Source organism: Oncorhynchus mykiss, chromosome 15, assembly GCF_013265735.2.
Source record: "Oncorhynchus mykiss isolate Arlee chromosome 15, USDA_OmykA_1.1, whole genome shotgun sequence".
NCBI classification, from domain to species: Eukaryota; Metazoa; Chordata; class Actinopteri; order Salmoniformes; family Salmonidae; genus Oncorhynchus; species Oncorhynchus mykiss.
Window position 1 is genome coordinate 6,922,910 of NC_048579.1, and position 23,880 is coordinate 6,946,789.

The window sequence follows — 23,880 nt, forward strand, 5'->3', positions numbered from 1 at the left end:
TGGAGATGGTGATGGTGATGGAGATGGAGATGGAGATGGTGATGGAGATGGAGATGGTGATGGAGAAGGTGATGGAGATGGAGATGGAGATGGTGATGGAGATGGTGATGGAGATGGAGATGGTGATGGAGATGGTGATGGAGATGGTGATGGAGATGGTGATGGTGATGGAGATGGAGATGGAGATGGTGATGGAGAAGGTGATGGAGATGGAGATGGAGATGGTGATGGAGAAGGAGATGGAGATGGTGATGGAGATGGAGATGGAGATGGTGATGGAGAAGGTGATGGAGATGGAGATGGAGATGGAGATGGAGATGGTGATGGAGAAGGAGATGGAGATGGTGATGGAGATGGAGATGGAGATGGTGATGGAGAAGGTGATGGAGATGGAGATGGAGATGGAGATGGTGATGGAGAAGGAGATGGAGATGGTGATGGAGATGGAGATGGAGATGGTGATGGAGAAGGTGATGGAGAAGGTGATGGAGATGGAGATGGAGATGGAGATGGAGATGGTGATGGAGATGGAGATGGAGATGGTGATGGAGATGGAGATGGAGATGGTGATGGAGAAGGTGATGGAGAAGGTGATGGAGATGGAGATGGAGAAGGTGATGGAGATGGAGATGGTGATGGAGAAGGTGATGGAGATGGAGATGGAGATGGTGATGGAGATGGTGATGGAGAAGGTGATGGAGATGGAGATGGTGATGGAGAAGGTGATGGAGATGGAGATGGTGATGGAGAAGGTGATGGAGATGGTGATGGTGATGGAGAAGGTGATGGAGATGGAGATGGTGATGGAGAAGGTGATGGAGATGTAGATGGTGATGGAGATGGTGATGGAGATGGAGATGGTGATGGAGAAGGTGATGGAGATGGAGATGGTGATGGAGATGGTGATGGAGATGGAGATGGTGATGGAGAAGGTGATGGAGATGGAGATGGTGATGGAGAAGGTGATGGAGATGGAGATGGTGATGGAGATGGTGATGGAGATGGAGATGGTGATGGAGAAGGTGATGGAGATGGAGATGGTGATGGAGATGGAGATGGTGATGGAGATGTAGATGGAGATGGTGATGGTGATGGAGATGGAGATGGTGATGGAGATGGAGATGGAGATGGTGATGGAGATGGAGATGGTGATGGTGATGGAGATGGTGATGGTGATGGTGATGGTGATGGTGATGGAGATGGTGATGGAGATGGAGATGGTGATGGAGATGGTGATGGAGATGGAGATGGTGATGGTGATGGAGATGGAGATGGTGATGGAGATGGAGATGGTGATGGAGATGGTGATGGAGATGGAGATGGAGATGGTGATGGAGATGGAGATGGAGATGGTGATGGTGATGGTGATGGAGATGGTGATGGTGATGGAGATGGAGATGGTGATGGTGATGGAGATGGTGATGGAGATGGAGATGGTGATGGAGATGGAGATGGAGATGGAGATGGAGATGGTGATGGAGATGGAGATGGAGATGGTGATGGTGATGGAGATGGTGATGGTGATGGAGATGGTGATGGAGATGGTGATGGTGATGGAGATGGTGATGGAGATGGTGATGGTGATGGTGATGGAGATGGAGATGGTGATGGAGATGGTGATGGTGATGGAGATGGAGATGGAGATGGAGATGGTGATGGAGATGGAGATGGTGATGGAGATGGTGATGGTGATGGTGATGGAGATGGTGATGGAGATGGTGATGGTGATGGAGATGGAGATGGTGATGGTGATGGTGATGGAGATGGTGATGGTGATGGTGATGGTGATGGTGATGGAGATGGTGATGGAGATGGAGATGGTGATGGTGATGGAGATGGTGATGGAGATGGAGATGGTGATGGAGATGGTGATGGAGATGGAGATGGTGATGGTGATGGAGATGGAGATGGTGATGGAGATGGAGATGGAGATGGAGATGGTGATGGAGATGGAGATGGAGATGGTGATGGTGATGGTGATGGAGATGGAGATGGTGATGGTGATGGAGATGGTGATGGAGATGGAGATGGTGATGGTGATGGAGATGGAGATGGTGATGGTGATGGAGATGGTGATGGTGATGGTGATGGAGATGGTGATGGAGATGGAGATGGTGATGGTGATGGAGATGGTGATGGAGATGGAGATGGTGATGGAGATGGTGATGGAGATGGAGATGGAGATGGTGATGGAGATGGAGATGGTGATGGAGATGGTGATGGAGATGGAGATGGAGATGGTGATGGAGATGGAGATGGAGATGGAGATGGTGATGGTGATGGAGATGGAGATGGTGATGGTGATGGTGATGGAGATGGAGATGGAGATGGTGATGGAGATGGTGATGGAGATGGAGATGGTGATGGAGATGGAGATGGAGATGGAGATGGTGATGGAGATGGAGATGGAGATGGAGATGGTGATGGTGATGGAGATGGTGATGGTGATGGAGATGGTGATGGAGATGGTGATGGTGATGGTGATGGAGATGGTGATGGAGATGGTGATGGTGATGGTGATGGAGATGGAGATGGTGATGGAGATGGTGATGGTGATGGTGATGGTGATGGAGATGGTGATGGAGATGGTGATGGTGATGGAGATGGAGATGGAGATGGAGATGGTGATGGAGATGGAGATGGTGATGGTGATGGAGATGGAGATGGTGATGGTGATGGTGATGGAGATGGTGATGGAGATGGTGATGGTGATGGAGATGGAGATGGAGATGGTGATGGTGATGGAGATGGAGATGGAGATGGTGATGGTGATGGAGATGGAGATGGTGATGGTGATGGAGATGGAGATGGTGATGGTGATGGAGATGGAGATGGTGATGGAGATGGTGATGGTGATGGTGATGGAGATGGTGATGGAGATGGTGATGGTGATGGAGATGGTGATGGAGATGGAGATGGAGATGGTGATGGTGATGGAGATGGAGATGGTGATGGTGATGGAGATGGTGATGGAGATGGTGATGGTGATGGTGATGGAGATGGTGATGGAGATGGAGATGGTGATGGTGATGGTGATGGAGATGGTGATGGAGATGGTGATGGTGATGGAGATGGAGATGGTGATGGAGATGGTGATGGTGATGGTGATGGAGATGGTGATGGTGATGGTGATGGAGATGGAGATGGAGATGGAGATGGTGATGGTGATGGTGATGGAGATGGAGATGGTGATGGTGATGGAGGTGGTGGTGGTGGTGGTGATGGAGATGGTGATGGTGATGGTGATGGAGATGGTGATGGAGATGGAGATGGTGATGGTGATGGTGATGGTGATGGAGATGGAGATGGAGATGGTGATGGAGATGGAGATGGAGATGGTGATGGTGATGGTGATGGAGATGGTGATGGAGAAGGAGATGGAGATGGTGATGGTGATGGTGATGGAGATGGAGATGGAGATGGAGATGGTGATGGAGATGGAGATGGAGAAGGAGATGGTGATGGTGATGGTGATGGAGATGGAGATGGAGATGGTGATGGTGATGGAGATGGAGATGGAGATGGTGATGGAGATGGAGATGGTGATGGAGATGGTGATGGAGATGGAGATGGTGATGGAGATGGAGATGGTGATGGAGATGGAGATGGTGATGGTGATGGTGATGGAGATGGAGATGGAGATGGTGATGGAGATGGAGATGGTGATGGTGATGGTGATGGAGATGGTGATGGAGATGGAGATGGAGATGGTGATGGAGATGGTGATGGAGATGGAGATGGTGATGGAGATGGAGATGGTGATGGTGATGGTGATGGAGATGGAGATGGTGATGGAGATGGAGATGGAGATGGTGATGGAGATGGTGATGGAGATGGAGATGGAGATGGTGATGGAGATGGAGATGGAGATGGAGATGGTGATGGAGATGGAGATGGAGATGGTGATGGTGATGGTGATGGTGATGGAGATGGAGATGGAGATGGTGATGGAGATGGAGATGGAGATGGTGATGGTGATGGAGATGGAGATGGAGATGGAGATGGTGATGGTGATGGAGATGGAGATGGAGATGGTGATGGAGATGGAGATGGAGATGGTGATGGAGATGGTGATGGAGATGGAGATGGTGATGGAGATGGAGATGGTGATGGAGATGGTGATGGTGATGGAGATGGAGATGGAGATGGAGATGGTGATGGAGATGGAGATGGTGATGGTGATGGTGATGGAGATGGTGATGGAGATGGTGATGGTGATGGTGATGGTGATGGAGATGGTGATGGTGATGGAGATGGTGATGGTGATGGTGATGGAGATGGTGATGGAGATGGAGATGGTGATGGTGAGGGTGATGGTGATGGAGATGGAGATGGTGATGGTGATGGAGATGGTGATGGAGATGGAGATGGTGATGGTGATGGAGATGGTGATGGAGATGGTGATGGTGATGGAGATGGTGATGGTGATGGAGATGGTGATGGAGATGGAGATGGTGATGGAGATGGTGATGGTGATGGTGATGGAGATGGTGATGGAGATGGTGATGGAGATGGAGATGGAGATGGAGATGGTGATGGTGATGGAGATGGTGATGGTGATGGTGATGGAGATGGTGATGGTGATGGAGATGGAGATGGTGATGGTGATGGTGATGGAGATGGTGATGGAGATGGTGATGGTTATGGTGATGGAGATGGTGATGGAGATGGCGATGGCGATGGCGATGGAGATGGAGATGGAGATGGTGATGGTGATGGAGATGGAGATGGTGATGGAGATGGAGATGGTGATGGTGATGGTGATGGAGATGGAGATGGTGATGGTGATGGTGATGGAGATGGTGATGGTGCTGGTGATGGAGATGGTGATGGAGATGGAGATGGTGATGGAGATGGAGATGGTGATGGAGATGGTGATGAGATGGTGATGGAGATGGTGATGGAGATGGAGATGGTGATGGAGATGGTGATGGAGATGGTGATGGTGATGAGATGGAGATGGTGTTGGAGATGGTGATGGAGATGGTGATGGTGATGGTGACGGAGATGGTGATGGAGATGGAGATGGTGATGGAGATGGAGATGTTGATGGTGATGGTGATGGAGAGTTAAATGATGCTCGGACTAACTGGATCGTCATTGATTGATTCAACAGCCACTGTCCGGTTGCTGATGCATGATGGGTAAGGGCGCAGACCTCACAGACACATCCGTCAGAGGTAATTAGCGCAGGGTGTGTGTGTGTGTCCGTCAGAGTTAATGAACACAGGTCACTGGTGCCACATCACAGAATACCCACGTCTGTGTGAAAGCAGTTCTATTGACAGATCAGACGATGCATGTGGCGCCATTGCGGCTATTTTTTACGCGCATTACCTCCTGTGTTTGCTGTTCACATGCAGGCAGCAGATTGTTCCTGCCTCATGGTGCTAGTTACGTAGGACAGTTTCAGTTGGATGTTCCTGCCTCATGGTGCTAGTTACGTAGGACAGTTTCAGTTGGATGTTCCTGCCTCATGGTGCTAGTTACGTAGGCCAGTTTCAGTTGGATGTTCCTGCCTCGTGGTGCTAGTTACGTAGGACAGTTTCAGTTGGATGTTCCTGCCTCTTGGTGCTAGTTACGTAGGCCAGTTTCAGTTGGATGTTCCTGCCTCGTGGTGCTAGTTACGTAGGACAGTTTCAGTTGGATGTTACTGCCTCATGGTGCTAGTTACGTAGGACAGTTTCAGTTGGATGTTCCTGCCTCATGGTGCTAGTTACGTAGGCCAGTTTCAGTTGGATGTTCCTGCCTCATGGTGCTAGTTACGTAGGACAGTTTCAGTTGGATGTTCCTGCCTCATGGTGCTAGTTACGTAGGCCAGTTTCAGTTGGATGTTCCTGCCTCGTGGTGCTAGTTACGTAGGACAGTTTCAGTTGGATGTTCCTGCCTCGTGGTGCTAGTTACGTAGGACAGTTTCAGTTGGATGTTCCTGCCTCGTGGTGCTAGTTACGTAGGACAGTTTCAGTTGGATGTTCCTGCCTCGTGGTGCTAGTTACGTAGGACAGTTTCAGTTGGATGCTCCTGCCTCATGGTGCTAGTTACGTAGGACAGTTTCAGTTGGATGTTCCTGCCTCTTGGTGCTAGTTACGTAGGACAGTTTCAGTTGGATGTTCCTGCCTCATGGTGCTAGTTACGTAGGACAGTTTCAGTTGGATGTTCCTGCCTCATGGTGCTAGTTACGTAGGACAGTTTCAGTTGGATGTTCCTGCCTCATGGTGCTAGTTACGTAGGACAGTTTCAGTTGGATGTTCCTGCCTCATGGTGCTAGTTACGTAGGACAGTTTCAGTTGGATGTTCCTGCCTCGTGGTGCTAGTTACGTAGGACAGTTTCAGTTGGATGTTACTGCCTCATGGTGCTAGTTACGTAGGACAGTTTCAGTTGGATGTTCCTGCCTCATGGTGCTAGTTACGTAGGACAGTTTCAGTTGGATTTACTTCTCTCAGACATTCTAGAAGAAGAGGAAGGAAAGTAGTACCAATTATTTTTTTTAAAACAGCATCACAGCAGACTAAACCTAGCCTTGTGTTGGAGACATCCGCCGTCATGGAAACGGTTAGAGACATCTGCCGGGAGTGTCATGGAAACGGTTAGAGACATCCGCCGGGAGTGTCATGGAAACGGTTAGAGACATCCGCCGGGAGTGTCATGGAAACGGTTAGAGACATCTGCCTTGGAGTGTCATGGAAACGGTTAGAGACATCTGACGGGAGTGTCATGGAAACGGTTAGAGACATCTGACGGGGAGTGTCATGGAAACAGTTAGAAACATCTGACGGGGAGTGTCATGGAAACGGTTAGAGACATCTGACGGGAGTGTCATGGAAACGGTTAGAGACATCTGACGGGGAGTGTCATGGAAACAGTTAGAGACATCTGACGGGGAGTGTCATGGAAACGGTTAGAGACATCTGACGGGAGTGTCATGGAAACGGTTAGAGACATCTGACGGGAGTGTCATGGAAACGGTTAGAGACATCTGACGGGGAGTGTCATGGAAACGGTTAGAGACATCCGCCGGGAGTGTCATGGAAACAGTTAGAGACATCCGCCGGGAGTGTCATAGAAACAGTTAGAGACATCTGACGGGGAGTGTCATGGAAACAGTTAGAGACATCCGCCGGGAGTGTCATGGAAACGGTTAGAGACATCTGACGGGAGTGTCATGGAAACGGTTAGAGACATCTGACGGGGAGTGTCATGGAAACAGTTAGAGACATCTGACGGGGAGTGTCATGGAAACGGTTAGAGACATCTGACGGGAGTGTCATGGAAACGGTTAGAGACATCTGAAGGGAGTGTCATGGAAACAGTTAGAGACATCTGCCGGGGAGTGTCATGGAAACGGTTAGAGACATCTGACGGGGAGTGTCATGGAAACAGTTAGAGACATCTGACGGGGAGTGTCATGGAAACAGTTAGAGACATCTGACGGGGAGTGTCATGGAAACAGTTAGAGACATCTGACGGGAGTGTCATGGAAACGGTTAGAGACATCTGCCGGGAGTGTCATGGAAACGGTTAGAGACATCTGACGGGAGTGTCATGGAAACGGTTAGAGACATCTGACGGGGAGTGTCATGGAAACGGTTAGAGACATCTGCCGGGGAGTGTCATGGAAACAGTTAGAGACATCTGACGGGAGTGTCATGGAAACGGTTAGAGACATCTGCCGGGAGTGTCATGGAAACAGTTAGAGACATCTGACGGGAGTGTCATGGAAACGGTTAGAGACATCTGACGGGGAGTGTCATGGAAACGGTTAGAGACATCCGCCGGGAGTGTCATGGAAACGGTTAGAGACATCCGCCGGGAGTGTCATGGAAACGGTTAGAGACATCCGCCGGGAGTGTCATGGAAACGGTTAGAGACATCTGCCGGGAGTGTCGTTTATTCTGATGAATAGGAAACAGAATGTGCTGTATTTATTTCATTTCTCACTATCCTTTCAGTGGATTCAAAAGCCTCACACTTCTCCCTGCAGCGGATCCCTGCAGCAAACTGTTAACATGAATAAACAGCCTTTCAAACGGTGCTGTCTAGAAAGACCAACATAAGAAAGACATACACAGGGACACAGGGCCTCCCCGAGCACAGTGTCAGTGCATGCTGCATGGGTAAAACTCTCTAAGAGTAGGGGATTGTCACCTGGGAGTCAGTTGGTAGGGTTGGCTGGAGAAGCAGAGAACAAGTTGACATTAGTCAAGCCAGCCAGTGGGAGGCAGAGAACCAGGGGACATTAGTCAAGCCAGCCAGTGGGAGGCAGAGAACCAAGGGGAGGCAGAGAACCAGGAGAGACATTAGTCAAGCCAGCCAGTGGGAGGCAGAGAACCAGGAGACATTAGTCAAGCCAGCCAGTGGGAGGCAGAGAACCAGGGGACATTAGTCAAGCCAGCCAGTGGGAGGGAGAGAACCAGGGGACATTAAACAAGCCAGCCAGTGGGAGGGAGAGAACCAGGGGACATTAAACAAGCCAGCCAGTGGGAGGGAGAGAACCAGGGGACATTAGTCAAGCCAGCCAGTGGGAGGGAGAGAACCAAGAGGAGGCAGAGAACCAGGGGACATTAGTCAAGCCAGCCAGTGGGAGGCAGAGAACCAGGGGACATTAGTCAAGCCAGCCAGTGGGAGGGAGAGAACCAGGGGACATTAGTCAAGCCAGCAAGTGGGAGGCAGAGAACCAGGGGACATTAGTCAAGCCAGCCAGTGGGAGGCAGAGGACCAGGGGATATTAGTCAAGCCAGCCAGTGGGAGGGAGAGAACCAGGGGACATTAGTCAAGCCAGCAAGTGGGAGGCAGAGAACCAGGGGACATTAGTCAAGCCAGCCAGTGGGAGGCAGAGGACCAGGGGACATTAGTCAAGCCAGCCAGTGGGAGATGGAATGAAAAAGAGTAATGGAAGAAATTAGATTGACCAACAGAGGGAGGGAGGGAGGGAGGGAGGGAGGGAGGGAGGGAGGGAGGGAGGGAGGGAGGGAGGGAGGGAGGGAGGGAGGGAGGGAGGGAGAACGTCAATGTCTGGATGTGGAAGACAGACAGCAGGCTTTTGTCCATTTAGAGAGAGAATTGATCTGATCCTCTTTCTAAAACCACAACAACGTATAACATGCCACAGCAAACACAAATGATTTAACCGTTAGAAGGCAATACAGCTCGAACCTCTTTGAACTGTATTCCGTGTATGAAATGTCTATACAAATAACATTTATTAATATTATTAATAATTATTATTGTTTATCTTATTGTACACCTGCATGTGACACAGTTGAGTTGCGGTCTGCCTGAAAATGTGTTCTCAACAAGTAAAGTGTCTTTGTGTTTACTTGATAGCTACCTACACAAATAGCTAGCTAGAACACAGTGTTAATAAGATAAATTCATTAAAAAAGATTAAAAGCAATACAAATAAACTGTGTTATAATATTAAAGAAATTAAACATTTCATAAAATAACAAAGGTTTTTGCCAATGTTATTAAGGTAGACTGACTGTTATTAAGACTGACTTGACAAGAGGAATAATGCACTGCCACATTTAGAAATTGCACCTTGTGAAGTCTAAAATGACGATTTCCAGGGCGCTGCAGTTCGGGAACAACTGATGAAGCCTACATAATATACGAAGAGTAGAAACTATAATGACAGATAACTAAATAATATGAAAGTATGGTTCTGTGTTTGCCGCAAATGTACTTTGCATCAAGGCTGAAATAGAATGGTGGCCATTCCTTAATCTCTTTTACACACACGCACAGACACACACACACACACACACACACACACAGACACACACACAGACACACACACACACACACACACACACACACACACACACACACACACACACACACACACACACACACACACACACACACACACACACACACACACACACACACACACACACACACACACAGACACAGACACAGACACACAGACACACACACAGACACACACACACACACACACAAACAGCCCTACTCACTCGTTCCAGGGTTATTTAAAGAAGCCCAATTAAGTGTAATATTAAACATCATCTGTCTATCCACTTTTATTAAAGTTGCAATGAATTCTAAAATGAGTGCAGATCAGTGATGAGGGTGTCTCGCACATTGCACCAACCGTGGACGAAGGGCTCTCTCTTCTTCCACAGTCCAACACCACCCTCTGCTGTAGGTACATGTCAGCATGTGACCCAGGCGTCTCGGTCTCTGGTTGGGGCTCTCAGAGCTGTATTGAAGCTTATCGTATAGAGGCGTATTACACTGGTATTACATAGCATTCCGGAAACTATCTTTATAATCCGTTGCTAAGAAAAACATAAATATTGCAGTGAGCATAGTCTGGTAGCTTTGTGCATTCTCGAACACCCTGCATAGGAACAATGAGCTGTGTCAAAGCCCTGAATATCTCAGCCGTTATAATTTTTTTTCAACTGTTCTTTTATCAAAGAGATTAATAATGAAAAATGAATTACAGAAGGAACAAAAACTTGATGGCTTCAATGAAATGAGGAAGGAGGACTTATAAATGGACAACAATAGATCAGTGAATGAAATGAGGAAGGAGGACTTATAAATGGACAATAATAGATCAGTGAATGAAATGAGGGAGGAGGACTTATAAATGGACAACATTAGATCAGTGGAAGAGCTCAGGAGAAGAAACAAGCTTCCTGTTGACCTTGTCAATGTCCCAAATGACACCCTATTCCCTATGGGCCCTGGTCAAAAGTAGTGCACCCTATTCCCTATGGGCCCTGGTCAAAAGTAGTGCACCCTATTCCCTATGGGCCCTGGTCAAAAGTAGTGCACCCTATTCCCTATGGGCCCTGGTCAAAAGTAGTGCACCCTATTCTCTATGGGCCCTGGCCAAAAGTAGTGCACCCTATTCTCTATGGGCCCTGGTCAAAAGTAGTGCACCCTATTCTCTATGGGCCCTGGTCAAAGGTAGTGCACCCTATTCCCTATGGGCCCTGGTCAAAAGTAGTGCACTATATAGGGAATAGGGTGCTTCTTGGGACGTAGAGCTCGTGTCCACCGACTTTGACTGACCGCCTCAGACACATTTCAAAGCATCGCAAATACATTAATAAAACAGCCATTAATAGGACATTATACTATTTTAATGTTTCATTTCACTCTTGAAATACTAGCTATAATATATACAGTATCCTCCATTCAGCTATAATATATACAGTATCCTCCATTCAGCTATAATATATACAGTATCCTCCATTCAGCTATAATATATACAGTATCCTCCATTCAGCTATAATATATACAGTATCCTCCATTCAGCTATAATATATACAGTATCCTCCATTCAGCTATACTATCTATCCTCCATTCAGCTATAATATCTATCCTCCATTCAGCTATAATATCATAGCTCATCTGTAAATAGCCCATCCAACAACCTCATCCTCATACTGTATTTATTTATTTATTTTGCTCCTTTGCACCACAGTATCTCTACTTGCACATTCATCTTCTGCACATCTATCACTCCAGTGTTTAATTGCTATATCATAATTACCTCGCCACTATTTGCCAATTTTATTGCCTTACCTCCCTTATCTTACCTCATTTGCACACAATATATATATATACTTTTTTTCTACTATATTATTGATTATTTGTTTGTTTACTCCATGTGTAACTGTGTTGTTTAATGTGTCGAACTGCTTTGCTTTATCTTGGCCAGGTCGCAGCTGTAAATGAGAACTTGTTCTCAACTGACCTACCTGGTTAAATAAAGGTGAAATAAAAAATAAATAAAAAATACTGGCTATCATCCATTCAGCTATACTGGCTATCATCCATTCAGCTATACTGGCTATCATCCATTCAGCTATACTGGCTATCATCCATTCAGCTATACTGGCTATCATCCATTCAGCTATACTGGCTATCATCCATTCAGCTACACTGGCTATCCTCTGTTCAGCTATACTGGCTATCCTCTGTTCAGCTATACTGGCCATCTACATTCAGCTATACTGGCTATCCTCTGTTCAGCTATACTGGCTATACTCTATTCAGCTACACCAGCTATCCTCCATTCAACTTAGTGAGTTGGAGTTATAGTAGTCAGGTCTTATGATTCAACTTAGTGAGTTGGAGTTATAGTAGTCAGGTCTTATTATTCAACTTAGTGAGTTGGAGTAATAGTAGTCAGGTCTTATTATTCAACTTAGTGAGTTGGAGTTATAGTAGTCAGGTCTTATTTTTCAATAATCGTATAAGACATTGCTCATTGACCCAACCTCCATATACATCATGAATTTTAAACCTAATTTACATAGACGATCATATTGGTTGTCTGTATTCAGATTGTCTTAAAGTTGACTATACTGGGTTTCCTTAGCGACCAACACATTCCCAACGTCAGAGTGTCTTAGTGACAGCGCTCAGCCGAACGCTGTGTTAATTGCGATGCCATGCTTATTCGTCACGTAAGAAAGCAGCTAGTCTGGCGTAATTACAGGAGGCTTGCGTACCTCCCGATACATTATTCCTGAGTGCGTGTCACGGCATGCTAATGACCTAATGTATTCTGTTATTGTAATTAGGAGGCTATGCTAATTAATGGAGGATGGAGGGTTAGCATTCGGGGCTCAGGGCGTGAGTCTCAAATGGCACTCTATTCCCTGCAGTGAACCACTAGCTGACAGTAGTGCACGATCTAAAGAAATAGGCAGCATCAGAGAAACAGAGAAACAGGTGGCTCTGCTTCGGGTCTGTGGGTCACGGTAAAGAGGTTGTAGAGGTTGTAAAGAGGTTGTAAAGAGGTTGTAGAGGTTGTAAAGAGGTTGTAAAGAGGTTGTAGAGGTTGTAAAGAGGTTGTAGAGGTTGTAAAGAGGTTGTAAAGAGGTTGTAAAGAGGTTGTAGAGGTTGTAAAGAGGTTGTAGAGGTTGTAAAGAGGTTGTAGAGGTTGTAAAGAGGTTGTAGAGGTTGTAGAGGTTGTAAAGAGGTTGTAGAGGTTGTAAAGAGGTTGTAGAGGTTGTAGAGGTTGTAAAGAGGTTGTAGAGGTTGTAAAGAGGTTGTAGAGGTTGTAGAGGTTGTAAAGAGGTTGTAGAGATTGTAAAGAGGTTGTAGAGGTTGTAGAGGTTGTAAGAAATGTTGTGTAGCTTTGTGTTCTAATTCAGTGGTGTTGCATGTGCTATGTCATAGCATTGGTATGTTTATATCTAAAATTAATATTTTTTTCAATGTCCTGTGATCATGTCGTGCCATCCCCCTATATCAGAAGGGTTCATTTTATTTAAAAAAAATGATTTAACCTTTATTTAACGAGGCAAGTCAGTTAACAACACTAGTAGTAGTTCAGGAAGTAGGAAGCTCTCTCAACCATTTATATGCAGATGATATAGTCTTATACTCAAGCTGGCCCCTCCCCGGATTTTGTGTTGAACACTCTACATCAAAGCTTTCTTAGTGTCCAACCAGCTTTCTCTACCCTTAACCTTGTTCTGAACACCTCCAAAACAAAGGTCATGTGATTTGGTAAGAAGAATGACCATCTTCCAACAGGTGTTATTACTACCTCTGAGGGTTTAGAGCTTGGGGTAGTCGCCTCATACAAGTACTTGGGAGTATGGCTAGATGGTACACTGTCCTTCTCTCAGCACATATCAAAGCTGCAGGCTAAAGTTAAATTTAGACTTGGTTTCCTCTATCATAATCACTCCTCTTTCACCCCAGCTGCCAAAATAGCCTTGATTCAGATGACCATCCTATCCATGCTAGATTATGGAGACATCATTTATAGATCGGCAGGTAAGGGTGCTTTTGAGCGGCTAGATGTTCTTTACCTTTCGGCCATCAGATTTTACACCAATGCTCCTTATAGGAGACATCACTGCACTCTATACTCCTCTGTAAACTGGTCATCTCTATATACCAATACTCCTTAGCAGGCCCACAACAATGGAATGGTCTACTGTATCAAAAGCTTTGGCCAAGTCAATAAAAATAGCAGACAATATTGCTAAGAATCAATGGCAATGGTGACGTCATTGAGGACCTTTAAGGTTGCAGTGGCACATCCATAACCTGAGCCGAAACATTATTGCACACCCGAGAGAATACTATAGACATCAAGAAAGCCAGTCAGTTGATTATTGACACATTTTTCCAACACTTTTGATACACAGGGCAAAATAGAAATAGACCTGTAACAGTGAGGATCAGCTCTATCTCCCCCTTTAAATAAAGGATGAACCGTGGCTGCCTTCCAAGCAATGGGAACCTCCCCAGAAAGGAGAAACATGTTAAAAAGGTTGGAAAGGAGAGAGAGGCTTAGAGATGATCGGGGCACCAACCTTAAAGAAGAAAGGGTCTAAACCATCTGACCCAGACGTTTTTGGGGGGGTCAAGTTTCAGGAGCTCCTTTAGCACCTCGGACTCAGTGACTGCCTGCAGGGAGAAACTTTGTAGCGGGGCAGGGGGAAAAGAGGAAGAAGCATCGGGGACAGTCGCATTAGAAGGGAAAAGAGGGAGGAGCATCGGGGACAGTCGCATTAGAAGGGAAAAGAGGGAGGAGCATCGGGGACAGTCGCATTAGAAGGGAAAAGAGGGAGGAGCATCGGGGACAGTCGCATTAGAAGGGTTGGGAGATGAGGAAATGTTGGACGGGCAAGGAGGCATGGCTGAGTCAAATAGGAATCCTGACTTAATGAATGGATGAGCGCTCAGCCATGTGCTTCTTATCAGTGACAACCACATCAGCAAAATGAAGGGACAGCTGTGAGGAGGAGGGTTTATTCTCCAGGTCTTTAACTGCTCCTTAAAGTAACTAACTTTTGCCTTCCAGAAAGCCTGACTGGACTTATTTCCCATTTGCCTGAACGATAGTCAGTCAGCTTGAGTATGCGTGTGCCGAGCCTTTCGCCAAATGCAATTCTTGAGGTGGAGTAACTCTGCCAGATCACGGTCGAACCAGGGGCTGAACCTGTTTTTAATTCTCATTTTCTTTACGGGGGCGTGTTTGTTAACAATACCACTGAAAATATCAAAGAAGAAGTCCAAGCGTCTTTGACAGAGGGGATCAAGATGATTCTATACCATTTTACAGAGGCCAGGTCATGAAGGAAGGCTTGTTCATGAAAGTTTTTTACCAAGCGTCTGATAAATCAGGACATGTCGTTTCACTGAGCAGCCATTACGACCACAGGCTGTAAAACAGTGATCACTCAGGTCATTACAGAAAACACCAGGCTGATACCTATCAGGATTATTTGTGAGGATAACATCGAGAGTAGCCTTTTCTGGATGGGATTGGTAATAATCTGAGAAAAATCTGGGGAGTCCCATTGCTTTAGGACTTGGTCAGGTGGTTTAAGCATGTCACAGTGTTGGTCACCAAGCAGGACAAATTCAGACTTAGTGTAAGGGGCTAGGAGAGAACTTAGGGCAGGTAGGGTACAGGCCGGTGCTGATGGAGGACGATAGCACCCAGCAACAGTCAACAAAGAGCTTTTTGAAAGTGTAATGCTTAAAACCAGCAAATCAAATTGTTTGGGGACAGACTTGGTGGAGACAACTGAGCACTGAAGGTGATCCTTGATCCTTTGGTAGATCTGTCTTGCCGAAAAAGATTTTAACCACAAAGGTTAACATCAGTATTCAAAAAACTATTCCTTAACCACGTCTCAGCAATGGCCAACACATCTGGATTGGAGCTGTGAACCCACACTTTCAATTGACAATAAGCTTCTATTGTTAACGTGCAGAAAACCCAAGTATTTACGGTTGCAGAAATCAGTGAAGCAGATATCAGAGCGCAAGTCAGAATTGGGGCTAGCAACAGTAAAATGTTGCCTGCCAGGGTGTACATGCACATTTCCAGACATCATCAACAGTAATACAATCAGGGCACGGAAGAGGACAGGGAGAGCTCTGCAGTGCTGATTTATGACATCTGAATGTGCATCAGATGGCAACAAGATCATGTTGTTCAGCAACTTCATCAGGTAACATGAATACTAAGACAGGCAAAGACAGTTGGACAAAGAAAGTTTGTAGTTAATTAACAAAGTATGCAGGAGTCATGAGGCAAATAGCAAAATGCACAAGAAAAAAACAACAACTTGGGGCTAGCCATAGTAAGTTCAGAGTCACTCGCCCTAACAGTGCGTGTGTGCTGGAGGCGAGCAAAAGCTCAGGAGAGAGGGGGGAGTGTGGTGGGGGTACCTGTACCAGACAGGGGGAGACAGGCAGGGAAGACGGTGAACAGAGAGGGGGCAGTGTGGTGCGGGTACCTGTACCAGACAGGGGGAGACAGGCCAGGGAGAGAGGGGGGAGTGTGGTGTAGGTACCTGTACCAGACAGGGGAGACAGACCAGGGCAGACGTGAACAGAGAGGGGTGAGTGTGGTGGAGGTACCTGTACCAGACAGGGGGAGACAGGCCAGGGAGAGAGGGGTGAGTGTGGTGGGGGTTCCCGTACCAGACAGAGGGAGACAGACCAGGGCAGACGGTGAACAGATCGCCAGGTGGAATCCAAGCAGCAGTGCAGCAGGCAATGGGAGTAGGTGTCACATCCACTTGGGAGAAGCTTTTAACTGTGGAGGCAGATTTCCAGTAGAAAATGCCAGTGGATGGTCTCTGAACAGCAGGAGGGGGCTTCAAAGGATGCTTCAAAGACTCCTGCCACTTGTTGGGCCCAAAGGCCTCTACACCTTTTTCTTCACACCTTAGTACTAATTGAATTTGTATCTGGTCTGTCCTTGCAAGCCTGCCAGGCTTTACTCAGCACTCAGTCCCCATTTAAAATAAAATATATCATTGTAATGTACTTTCTTTTTTTATTTTCTTTTTCAGTAAGAGAACGTGTAGGAAAAAAAGAGCATTAGGTGATGTTGGATTTCATTCAGAGTTTACAGTTTCAACAAATCAGGTGTGGAATCCAATCGATTGTGTGTTTTTCCAACGTAGAAGAGTCCCTCAAGCATCCGAATATTAACCACCATCCCTCTGTCTTTATTTGCATATTTTACTAAAAAACATTGACCTTTTCCTCACATTTACAACCAATTAGAAGGCCACATATCCTGTCTTTGTGTGATTATTTGTGTTGTAGTTAACGTACAAGAGATCAACTGTTCTATTGCGATTCTGAAAAGTCTCTATTAAAACAAATACACATTTATGTCACGACTCGTCCCGAAGGTGGCTCCCCTTCCTGTTCGGGTGGCGCTCGGCGGTCGTCGTCACCGGCCTACTAGCTGCCACACACAAATGAGAGCACAGGAACACTACCTGATCTCAAATCAAATCAAATTTTATTTGTCACATACACATGGTTAGCAGATGTTAATGCGAGTGTAGCGAAATGCTTGTGCTTCTAGTTCCGACAATGCAGTAATAACCAACAAGTAATCTAACTAACAATTCCAAAACTACTGTCTTGTACACAGTGTAAGGGGATAAAGAATATGTACATAAGGATATATGAATGAGTGATGGTACAGAGCAGCATAGGCAAGATACAGTAGATGGTATCGAGTACAGTATGTACAAATGAGATGAGTATGTAAACAAAGTGGCATAGTTTAAAGTGGCTAGTGATACATGTATTACATAAGGATACAGTCGATGATATAGAGTACAGTATATACGTATGCATATGAGATGAATAATGTAGGGTAAGTAACATTATATAAGGTAGCATTGTTTAAAGTGGCTAGTGATATATTTACATCATTTCCCATCAATTCCCATTATTAAAGTGGCTGGAGTTGAGTCAGTGTCAGTGTGTTGGCAGCAGCCACTCAATGTTAGTGGTGGCTGTTTAACAGTCTGATGGCCTTGAGATAGAAGCTGTTTTTCAGTCTCTCGGTCCCAGCTTTGATGCACCTGTACTGACCTCGCCTTCTGGATGATAGCGGGGTGAACAGGCAGTGGCTCGGGTGGTTGATGTCCTTGATGATCTTTATGGCCTTCCTGTGACATCGGGTGGTGTAGGTGTCCTGGAGGGCAGGTAGTTTGCCCCCGGTGATGCGTTGTGCAGACCTCACCACCCTCTGGAGAGCCTTACGGTTGAGGGCGGAGCAGTTGCCGTACCAGGCGGTGATACAGCCCGCCAGGATGCTCTCGATTGTGCATCTGTAGAAGTTTGTGAGTGCTTTTGGTGACAAGCCAAATTTCTTCAGCCTCCTGAGGTTGAAGAGGCGCTGCTGCGCCTTCTTCACAATGCTGTCTGTGTGAGTGGACCAATTCAGTTTGTCTGTGATGTGTATGCCGAGGAACTTAAAACTTGCTACCCTCTCCACTACTGTTCCATCGATGTGGATAGGGGGGTGTTCCCTCTGCTGTTTCCTGAAGTCCACAATCATCTCCTTAGTTTTGTTGACGTTGAGTGTGAGGTTATTTTCCTGACACCACACTCCGAGGGCCCTCACCTCCTCCCTGTAGGCCGTCTCGTCGTTGTTGGTAATCAAGCCTACCACTGTTGTGTCGTCCGCAAACTTGATGATTGAGTTGGAGGCGTGCGTGGCCACGCAGTCGTGGGTGAACAGGGAGTACAGGAGAGGGCTCAGAACGCACCCTTGTGGGGCCCCAGTGTTGAGGATCAGCGGGGAGGAGATGTTGTTGCCTACCCTCACCACCTGGGGGCGGCCCGTCAGGAAGTCCAGTACCCAGTTGCACAGGGCGGGGTCGAGACCCAGGGTCTCGAGCTTGATGACGAGCTTGGAGGGTACTATGGTGTTGAATGCCGAGCTGTAGTCAATGAACAGCATTCTCACATAGGTATTCCTCTTGTCCAGATGGGTTAGGGCGGTGTGCAGTGTGGTTGAGATTGCATCATCTGTGGACCTATTTGGGCGGTAAGCAAATTGGAGTGGGTCTAGGGTGTCAGGTAGGGTGGAGGTGATATGGTCCTTGACTAGTCTCTCAAAGCACTTCATGATGACGGAAGTGAGTGCTACGGGGCGGTAGTCGTTTAGCTCAGTTACCTTAGCTTTCTTGGGAACAGGAACAATGGTGGCCCTCTTGAAGCATGTGGGAACAGCAGACTGGTATAGGGATTGATTGAATATGTCCGTAAACACACCGGCCAGCTGGTCTGCGCATGCTCTGAGGGCGCGGCTGGGGATGCCGTCTGGGCCTGCAGCCTTGCGAGGGTTAACACGTTTAAATGTCTTACTCACCTAACGACCACACGAGGGGACAGCTTTATTACAGGCCATAGTGTCTCTGTCTTCATCTCCCCATAGAAACAACAGTGACAGACCACACGAGGAGACAGCTTTATTACAGGCCATAGTGTCTCTAACTGTCTTCATCTCCCCCATGGAAACAACAGTGACAGACCACACGAGGAGACAGCTTTATTACAGGCCATAGTGTCTCTAACAGTCTTAATCTCCCCATAGAAACAAAATTGACAGAACCAGCAACAAAAACGGAAGGGATCTGTTGCAGCTCTGTAGAAGCCTTTGTACTTTGTCAATGGTAGGTTACGGGGGGGACTCTTTGGGGAGATTCACCTACTGCTCACCTCTTGGCCACAGTACAGTAGACTATATGATTACAGACATTGACCCTTTCTCTCTCAGCTCATTCATCGTCAATCACAGACAAATTACCTTGTTCCTCAAAAAGACAGACATGGAAACAACCACACATTCGCAGCCCAGTACGCTGTACAAAATCAGCTATTCATACAAATGGGCCCAAAACAGCATGGACGAATGCCAGAACAAGTAACCAAAAAATCCAAACACTCTTAGATAGAGGTTGTAAAGAAGTTGTAGAGGTTGTAAGGAGGTTGTAAGGAGGTTGTAGAGGTTGTAGAGAGGTTGTATAGGTTGTAAAGAGGTTGTAGAGGTTGTAGAGAGGATGTAGAGGTTGTAAAGAGGTTGTAGAGGTTGTAAAGAGGTTGTAGAGGACACATCCACTCACAGTAACGAAGGCATACAAAAAACATCAACATTATAAAACATCAACATTATATTCAGGCGAACAGAAAAAGAAGCAAAACTGAAATTGACAAAAATATAAAAAATTAAAAATTGTCTACAGATGACTGCTGGTTTGATACAGATTTGTAAAATTCAGATAAAAACGTAGAACTAAACCACAGCACAGAGACTCAAACAATGGTAAATTACAGCTTAATTACCGTGAGACTTTAAAACTCTATGAACGTACACACAGAAGAAGAAGAAAAAGCACAGTACAACAGGAAGCTGCTGACACTAACTGAGGAGTCCATAAACACAAACAACTTCAGGAAATATTTTAACAACTTCAAATCGAAACAAGAGGAATGAGCGGTACAATATGGTGACATTTTTAAAACGCTCTACAACATCGTTCAAATTGATGCAAATGCAGAACAAATGTATGAGAAGATGAATGGATCGGAAAAAGCTATAAAGGACAATCAAAATCTCCACAATTACTGACCAGGGGCTCTATAAGAAACTTCAGGCCCTCAAATTTAAAAAAGCATGCGGACCTGATGGTATCCTAAATGAGATGCTCAAACTCACTAGTGCAACATTTTATATTAGCTATATTAAAACTGTTTCATTTGATCCTGAATGTAGGTTATTTCCCTGACATCTGGAATCAAGGATCAAGGTTTATATATATAGGGTCCTGTACACACCACAATTACTTAGGTTTAAATATATAGAGTTCTGTACACACTACAATCACTTAGGTTTATATATATAGGGTACTGTACACACTACAATTACTTAGGTGTAAATATACAGTGGGGCATAAAAATATTTAGTCAGCCACCAATTGTGCAAGTTCTCCCACTTAAAAAGATGAGAGGCCTGTAATTGTCATCATAGGTACACTTCAACTATGACAAGACAAAATGAGAAAAATAAATCAAGAAAATCACATTGTAGGATTTTTTATTAATTTATTTGTGGTGGAAAATAAGTATTTGGTCAATAACAAAAGTTTATCTCACTACTTTGTTATATACCCTTTGTTGGCAATGACAGAGGTCAAATGTTTTCTGTAAGTGTTCACAAGGTTTTCACACACTGTTGCTGGTATTTTGGACCATTCCTCCATGCAGATCTCCTCTAGAGCAGTGATGTTTTGGGGCTGTTGCTGGGCAACACGGACTTTCAACTCCCTCCAAAGATTTTCTATGGGGTTGAGATCTGGAGACTGGCTAGGCCACTCCAGGACCTTGAAATGCTTCTTACGAAGCCACTCCTTCGTTGCCCGGGCGGTGTGTTTGGGATCATTGTCATGCTGAAAGACCCAGCCAAGTTTCATCTTCAATGCCCTTGCTGATGATAGGCTTTGTTACTTTGGTCCCAGCTCTCTGCAGGTCATTCACTAGGTCCCCCCGTGTGGTGCTGGGATTTTTGCTCACCGTTCTTGTGATCATTTTGACCCCACGGGGTGAGATCTTGCGTGGAGCCCCAGATCGAGGGACATTATCAGGGGTCTTGTATGTCTTCCATTTCCTAATAATTGCTCCCACAGTTGATTTCTTCAAACCAAGCTGCTTACCTATTGCAAGTTCAGTCTTCCCAGCCTGGTGCAGGTCTACAATTTTGTTTCTGGTGTCCTTTGACAGCTCTTTGGTCTTGGCCATAGTGGAGTTTGGAGTGTGACTGTTTGAGGTTGTGGACAGGTGTCTTTTATACTAATAACAAGGTCAAACAGGTGCCATTAATACAGGTAACGAGTGGAGGACAGAGGAGCCTCTTAAAGAAGATGTTACAGGTCTGTGAGAGCCAGAAATCTTGCTTGTTTGTAGGTGACCAAATACTTATTTTCCACCACAATTTGTAAATAAATTAATTAAACATCTTACAATGTGATTTTCTGGATTTTTTTTCTCATTTTGTCTGTCATATTTGAAGTGTACCTATGATTAAAATTACAGGCCTCTCTCATCTTTTTAAGTGGGAGAACTTGCACAATTGGTGGCTGACTAAATACTTTTTTGCCCCACTGTATATAGTACTGTACACACTACAAATACTGAGGTTTAAATATATAGAGTACTGTACACACTGCAATTACTGAGGTTTAAATATATAGAGTACTGTACACACCACAATTACTTAGGTTTAAAAATAAGCTCAACTGAACTGAGAGAGAAAGGGCATTCTACGGCAATAAAAACCCAATTCAAATTGAAAACCAATTACACTTTATGGCAGTGAGATGTGGGGTCCACTTGCAAAACAAGATTTCCCCCAATGGGACAAACACCCCACTGAAACCCTGCATGCAGAGTTCTGTAAGATCCTCCTACATGTCCAGAGGAAAACTGCAAACAAGGCCAATATAAACACAAATAAGAGCAATTACATTTTTGGAAACATCTAAAATACAGTGTCCCCCTCTCATATCATAAACAAGCCCTGTAATGCCAAGAGCTGAGTAAAGAAAAGAGTCCCCTCATCCAGCTGGTCCTGGGCCTGAGTTCACTAACCTATTCTACTAACACACTGAAGCCTCAGTCCCCTCATCCAGCTGGTCCTGGGGCTGAGTTCAAAGTACATGCTCGGGGAGAACAGCCATGCCATTAAGAAGACAGAGAAAAACCTGGCTCCCTGTAGAGGAAAGGCTGGGCAACCACTGCACCACAGCAGAACCCGAGACAGAGCTGCATTTCCAGACAACAACAAAAACAACTAGAGAGTGTAATTTCCCCAAATTTGAAACCCTTATCTAAGGTTTCAAAGACCTCTCTGATGAGAATAGGCTATCCATCCTGTTGGGGGAAGAAGTAGATAACTGTGGGTTGGCAGTGCACTACATTGCTAAATGCCATAAGAGGAAGGACAGTGTCTGACAGACCAACCATGTCCTCTATGCCATTGTTATTGTCCATTGTATGGTTATTTTCGGTACTGATTGTCCCGTTGAAAATCTTGATTATTATTAGTAGTTTTATTAGTAGTATTTTAATTATGTTAATATTGTAAATTAAATCACTTAATTTCCAAAGTACACTTTGGCAATATGTACATTGTTACATCATGCCAATAAAGCTATTTGAATTTAACTGAAAGAGAGAGAGCAAGAGAGAAAGATAGAGAACTAAAGAGAGCGAGAAGGACATATGCCCTGGCCGTGAGCAGAACAACAGGCCCAACCCTAAAGAGAGCGAGAAGGACATATGCCCAGGCTGTGAGCAGAACAACAGGCCCAACCCTAAAGAGAGCGAGAAGGACATATGCCCAGGCCGTGAGCAGAACAACAGGCCCAACCCTAAAGAGAGCGAGAAGGACATATGCCCTGGCCGTGAGCAGAACAACAGGCCCAACCCTAAAGAGAGCGAGAAGGACATATGCCCAGGCCGTGAGCAGAACAACAGGCCCAACACTAAAGAGAGCGAGAAGGACATATGCCCAGGCCGTGAGCAGAACAACAGGCCCAACCCTAAAGAGAGCGAGAAGGACATATGCCCAGGCCGTGAGCAGAACTACAGGCCCAACGCTAAAGAGAACGAGAAGGACATATGCCCAGGCCATGAGCAGAACAACAGGCCCAATACCTGGAGGTGTTCTTGAGGAGGGCCGACCAGGCTCTCCTCCAGGTACGACGAAAGCGGCAGACAAACATCTGGGCAGAAGGCATGCCGACCTCCTCTTCCTGCTCAGGGAAGAGCGGGGGCTGATACCCCAGGGAACACTCAAAAGGAGATAGGCCCGTGGAAGCGTAGGGAAGGGTGTTGCGGGCGTATTTGACCCACAGCAGCTGCTGGCTCCAGGAGGAGGGGTTGGCGGAGACCAGGCAGTGCAGAGTAGCCTCCAGATCCTGGTTGGCTCGCTCCGACAGGCCGTTGGACTGGGGGGTTCCCGAGAAGTTGGAGTGACCGATGAGATGGCGCTGCTAGCAGCTGGGTTACTGAGGGGCTGTGTGGTTACCACCGTGGTTGGCTGC

At 46.1% G+C, this 23,880-nt stretch overlaps 1 protein-coding gene across 1 annotated transcript; it reads left to right on the forward strand.

Annotated features, from left to right (window-relative positions):
- The first annotated feature begins 4,649 nt into the window (after nucleotides 1-4,649).
- LOC118938939 (acidic proline-rich protein PRP25-like) lies at nucleotides 4,650-23,507 on the forward strand. Its single transcript, XM_036945602.1, has 2 exons — nucleotides 4,650-4,706; nucleotides 23,076-23,507. The coding sequence occupies exons 1-2, from the start codon at nucleotides 4,650-4,652 to the stop codon at nucleotides 23,505-23,507; spliced, it is 489 nt and encodes a 162-aa protein (XP_036801497.1).
- Nucleotides 23,508-23,880: the final 373 nt, after the last annotated feature.

Bases quoted from the DNA above. Each gene is read 5' to 3' on its own strand.
- LOC118938939 (XM_036945602.1), top strand. From the start codon at position 4,650: ATGGAGATGGTGATGGAGATGGCGATGGCGATGGCGATGGAGATGGAG. The intron at 4,707-23,075 runs GTGATGGTGATG...GGCCGTGAGCAG, and splicing joins TGGAGATGGAGATGGAGATG to AACAACAGGCCCAACCCTAA.